The sequence below is a fragment of the Neovison vison genome, chromosome 6 (genome assembly GCF_020171115.1).
Source record: "Neovison vison isolate M4711 chromosome 6, ASM_NN_V1, whole genome shotgun sequence".
Lineage (NCBI taxonomy): Eukaryota > Metazoa > Chordata > Mammalia > Carnivora > Mustelidae > Neogale > Neogale vison.
Window position 1 is genome coordinate 221161801 of NC_058096.1, and position 5418 is coordinate 221167218.

At 67.6% G+C, this 5418-nt stretch overlaps 1 protein-coding gene across 1 annotated transcript; it reads right to left on the reverse strand.

Moving 5' to 3' along the window:
- Positions 1-1391: 1391 nt before the first annotated feature.
- On the reverse strand, positions 1392-4882 carry FEM1A (fem-1 homolog A). Its single transcript, XM_044254495.1, has one exon. It carries the CDS (start codon positions 4761-4763, stop codon positions 2778-2780), a length of 1986 nt encoding a protein of 661 aa, XP_044110430.1. The 5' UTR covers positions 4764-4882; the 3' UTR covers positions 1392-2777.
- Positions 4883-5418: the final 536 nt, after the last annotated feature.

Genomic DNA, 5418 nt, shown 5'->3' on the forward strand with positions numbered 1-5418 from the left:
GGGCCGGGACGCTCCGCTCCCCTCCCTGTAAACACCGCTCAGATGACAGTCCTGGAATCCTGTGAGGGTGGCGGCCCCGAGGCGTGCAGGGCCCAAGCTAGAGGCCCCGGACTCCCAAGGGGGGAGACGTGCCCCTGTGAATCCACCCGCCCATCTCCCCCTCAGCACGTGGGCTCTCAGGAGCCGGCCGTGACCAACACCGCGTGGGGCTCCGGAAGTCTGAGACAGGGACCCACCGAGCAGCTGGCCGAGTGGGTAGAACCCAAGCTCAGGGGGTGGGACAGGAAGCAGCTACCATGGGCAGGGGACCCCTCCGAGCCCTCCCCCTGACTCACAGCCCGCTCAGCTCCTGGGCTCCCCTGCCTCCCCGTGTGGCCTGGCAGCCGCGGCACCTGCCCCTGCATTTCACGCAGCCCCAGCTTCACTCAGTCCGCAGAGGTTTGGGGCCATGGGGTGGAGCAGTGCGCACACTGGGCTCCCGGCCCACTGTGACTGGTTGGGGCTGAGGGGAGCAAGAGAGCGGCCCTGCATCTTGCGGGTCGCTGCCTGGTGACACCCCCTGAACTCTGAGTGGCCTGTGAGAGCCTGGGGCTGAAGTCACAGTTCTCCTGTCTAAGCTCGGGGAAAAAAAACATGTGGCTGGGGGTAGGGGACAGTTTTCTCTGTGGCAGGTCTTGAAACACGCCATAGCCCGCGTCCCCAGCTTGCAAAATAGAAGAACAGACTTCTCAGAGCTGCCCTGAGCAGCTCACGGATGGAGCCCGGCATCCAGCAAGGGCACAGTAGATGCTCTGGCCGGTGCAGTGTCTCCTGAGGCCACTTGAGCACCTGCTGATTCAACGGCCTCTCCTTCAAGGCAACGATGCGTTCACACGGCAGCGCCGTGGGTGCTCGCTGTCCCGGGCGGGAGAGGGCCCCATGAGGTCAGGAGACCGAGGGCGGCCTTCCCCAGGCATGCAGGGGTCCCGCCGTCCAAGGCCACACAGCAGGGCTTGCACTGGGCTGACGTGGAGAGACCCTGATTCCCCTCCCCAGGCCAGAACCGGCTTCAGGAACCCCCCACCCCGAGCTCCCCTGCGGCCTCCTGGGCGCCCCCACTCCCCGAGCCGTTCCCCGTCTCGGGAGGGCCACGCCACCTCTTCTGCGCCCGCCCAGCCACAAAGCGGGGGTTCGGTGTTACGTCAGCGGCTCTCCTGCCTTTCCCAGGAGCCGGACAGGCCACTTCCCTGGGGAAATCAGACCGGCAGCCCCAGGACACCCCTCCAAATGCCCCCGGTGAGAGACGGTGGCTTGGGGGGCCTGGGGTCTCCACGAACCACCCCCCATGGGGCTCTGCACTCCGCAGCGGCCTCCCCCAGGCGCAGGACCGGAGCATGGGCGCAGACACAAGGTCAACTGCCTCACTGCTTTATTCCGTGCTTTCAAGGGCCAGTGACCGTCTCCCCCCTCCAAAGGTCAGATCCGGCCCTGAAAATAAATAACGTCCTAACTCACACTGCAAACCCAAACGAGGCCGAGCTTCCTCGGAGGGGCGGGCTCCCCAGGGAGCCTGCAGTGACCGGGGCGGGGGGCATGTCGCTGCCGACCCCCACCCCAGGCTGCCGGATAGGAGTCCCCTCTCCCGGGTGTGACCCGCCTCCGGGGCTGGGGCAGCTGCTTCTGTCCCCTTCGACTGTCCCCTACTCTGCAGCGGCCTGCTGGGGCGCGAGAGACCCTGAGTGATGGGAAACCAAGACTCTGTAGCTCCCAGCTCGTGGACATCGGCCGTCTGCTGGCTCCACAGCGTCCTTGGAATCTGCTCGGGAATGCCTGGACTCAGGCTTTCAAGGAGCTAAAAAAAGAAAAAGAAAAAGAAAAAAAAGAGAGAGAGAGAGAAAATGGCCGGAACTGGGCGGTCGGGGTGTGCGGGGCTGCGGTGGCCGCCGAGTCCGGACGCAGAACCCGGGGAAGCGCGCCGAGCCGGCCACGCTCCCGCTCCGCGAGCAGAGGACCCACGCCGGCCCGGAAACGCCTCTCTGGCTGTCGACGGCACGTCGGGAAGCCCGAGCAGAAGGCAAACGAGCGAAGCTTTCCACGACGGCGCCGACACACTCACGCTGGGGCCACCACCCCGGACGTCCACCTGCCTCACCCCTGCGCACGGCGAGGCTCACTCCCGACCGCCTCGCCATCTCCGGCGCCACGGAAATCCCCGTGTGGGACCAACTTCTTCAATCTGACCACACATTCTTTAAAAAAAGAAAAAAAAAAAAAACACGGCAGCGAAACCCGGGGACTCCGGTGCCCCACGTGTAACTTGCTCACTCGCGAACCAGAAGAGCAAAGCGTGGGAAGCCGCGCCCGGGGGCGGGGTGCGGGGTGCTGCTGGAAGAAGGGACAGTCCGTCTCGCTTCTCCAATCTCCGGCTTTCGACCTGAAAGGCCCCCAGTCCCGACGCTGCGTTTAGGGGCTGGGTTTCTCCGGCGACGTAGAGGCGGAGCAGCACGGGCCCGTCCGCAGCTTCTTCCAGTTGCTGGAGGGCAAGAGGCAAAAGCTTCCATTCCTCTGCCTCCAGGCAAAGAGGCAAAAGCCTCCGGGCCCCAGGCAGACGGGGCGAGGGCAACAGCGAGCATCTCCTCGAGCGCCGACGAGCGGCTGGTTCCTCTCCCCTCCCCGCGGGGTGACGCGGCCGCGCAGGCCAGACGGCCCGGCCCCGTCACGCCACCCGAGGGCTCACGAAGAGACGGGAGCGCGCGCGCGGCCCCGGCCGTCCCCGAAGCTCCTCTCTCCGGGCGCCGTCAGTGCAGCTCGATGAAGGCCTCCAGCTCCTCGGGGATGAAGCCCTTGTAGGGGATCTTGTTCTTGTCCAGGGCGCGGGCGGCAAGGCACTGCAGGGAGACGTAGTTGAAGGGCTGGACGGCGCTCCTGGCCAGGAGCTTCTCGTCCAGCAGCTCGTACGCGGTCTTCTTGAAGGCATTGGCGGCATCCATGTGGGCACCGGCCTCGATGAGGGCGTTCATGACCCCGGGGCAGTTGTTCTGGGCCGCTATGTGCAGCGGCGTGTTGTTGTCAAAGTCCCGGCTGTCCGGGTCCGCCCCGCAGTCCAGCAGCACCTTGACCACCTGCAGGGAGGGGAACCGGCCCACGGGGTAGCGGCCCACGTTGGTGGTGTCCTTGTCCACGGCCATATGCAGGGGCGTGAAGCCGTTCTTGCCGCGGGGGGCGCACTTGAGCAGCCGGTACACGGTCTGGTGCTTGAGGCGCTCCTGCTCGGCCGTGCACTCCACCTTCTCCAGCAGGTAGAGCAGGTGCAGGATGATGGCCAGGGCCTTGGTGAACTGCGCCGAGTCCCCCGGCTCCTTGGGCACCTGCAGCGCGCGCTCCACCTCGCGCACGCCCTTGCACAGCACCCCCATGAGGTCTGCAAAGCCGATCTGGGTGCCCAGGCTGCCCTTGGCCGCCCGGTCCTGGAGCACGTAGGAGAAGAGCTCGGCGAAGGACAGGAAGCTGCTGGCGGTCATGGGGCTCAGGGGCTCCAGGTTGCTCTGCTGCATGTCCAGGGCGTACTTCCACAGGCGGATGCAGCGCTCGAAATTGCCCGAGTCTGCGTACACCGCGCCCCGGTAGCGGATGTAGTAGGAGGTGTCCGGGTGAGAGGGGCCCAGGATGCGCTCGCGGATCAGCAGGGCCTGCATGCGCATCTCGTCGGGGTCCGTGATCAGCGCCTCCAGCTCCTCGGCGGTGGTCACCTCCCTGGAGCAGCCGTAGGCCAGCACCAGCTGCGGGGGCTCGGGCTTGGGCAGGTACGCGCCGCCCTGGTGCCGCAGCTCCATAGCCCGTCTCCAGTGCTTCAGGGCCCCGAGCAGGTCCCGCTTCTTGTCCACGTACGTGGCTCCCAGCAACTCCAGGGCTTCCACGGCAGCCTCGCGGCTGGTGGGGCAGCAGCTCTCGTAACAATCGCTAAGCGGCTCCTCGGGGGCGGAGCGGCAGCAGCGGGCCCCCTGCGGCGGCGCGCTTCCCGCCGGGGAGGCCTCCGCGGACAGCCCCGGCCGCCCCTCGTCGCCGGCGGGCTGCTCCTGGATGAGGTACTCCACGATGTTGGTGTGGCCCGTGACGCTGGCCGCCAGCAGCGGGGTCATGCCGTAGCCGTCGCGCTCCATGCGGGCGTTGCAGCGCAGCAGCAGCTGCAGGATCTCCAGGCTGCCGGACTCGGCGCAGTCGTGCAGGGCCGTGTTGCCCTTGGCGCTGCGCCGGTTCACCTGCGCGCCCTGCTCCAGCAGGTAGCGGGCGATCTCGCGGTGGCCCTTGTAGCAGGAGATCATGAGGCACGTGTGGCCGTGCCGGTTGGCCACCTCCAGGTCGGCCTGGTGCTCGCCCACCAGGTAGCGCACCACCTCCAGGTGCCCGTCGAAGCAGGCGGCGCGCAGGGGCGTCGAGTTGGTGCGCGTGGTGCGGTTCACCGAGGCCCCGCGGCGCAGCAGGCTGCGCACCACGTCCAGGTGGCCGGCGGCCGAGGCGGCCCACAGCGGCGGCGCGCCCTCGATCGTCTCGCCGTCGAAGTGCACCGAGCCGCCCGCCTCCACGCTCGCGCCGCACCGGTCCACCAGGTACTCGACCACGTCCAGGTGGCCGTAGCGGGCGGCGATGAGCAGCGGCGTCCCCCCGCCGGCCACCTCGCCCGTCAGCTCGTCCAGCTCCTCCCGGCTCCGGCCGCTGAGCAGCTTCTGGAGCAGCTGCAGCTTGCCGTCGCGGGCGGCGTTGTACACGGCGGTGCGCAGGTCCATGGTCCGGGCTTCCGCCAGGCCATGGGCCGGCCGCCGGGGGACGCGGAGAGCGCGGGCTAGCGCCCGGAGGGGCAGGCGGCAACCTTCACCGTCTCCCCCGCCGCCATCTTAGGGGCCTGTCTGGCGGAACAAAATGGCTGCCGCGGCGCGGCGCGGAGGGGGGGGGGCGGCGGGTGTGCAGGGAAATGTAGTCCTGGGGGCCGGCCTCCTCGCAGAACAGAGGAAGAACGGACAGGGCCAAGACTACCACTCCTAGAAGGACGCGCACCTGCCCCGGCGAACTGGGACCACGGTGCATGATGGGAATTGTCGTTCCGACCTGGAGGACTGAGGCGGAGACTGCCCACGGGTGGACTACAATTCCCGTCGCGCAATGCCATTATAATGACTTCTGGAACCCGGGCAAGTTGGGCTACGTACTTCCTTTAACTCCCTCAGGCTTCCGGGCCACAGGACGCGCAGACGCGGGCCGAGAGACTACATTCCCCATAACGCATCGCGAGCAACTGGGAGCCAATCAAGAGCGAGAGGGAGGGCTAAGCCGGCCAAAAGGCCCGGTCTGATCCGGGTTTGGCGTGGCCGAGCCTGTGGTCGGCAGGGGGCGCTCGCGAGAGGCGGGAAAGCTGGCGGCGCCGGGGCTTTAGGGGTGCAGGGA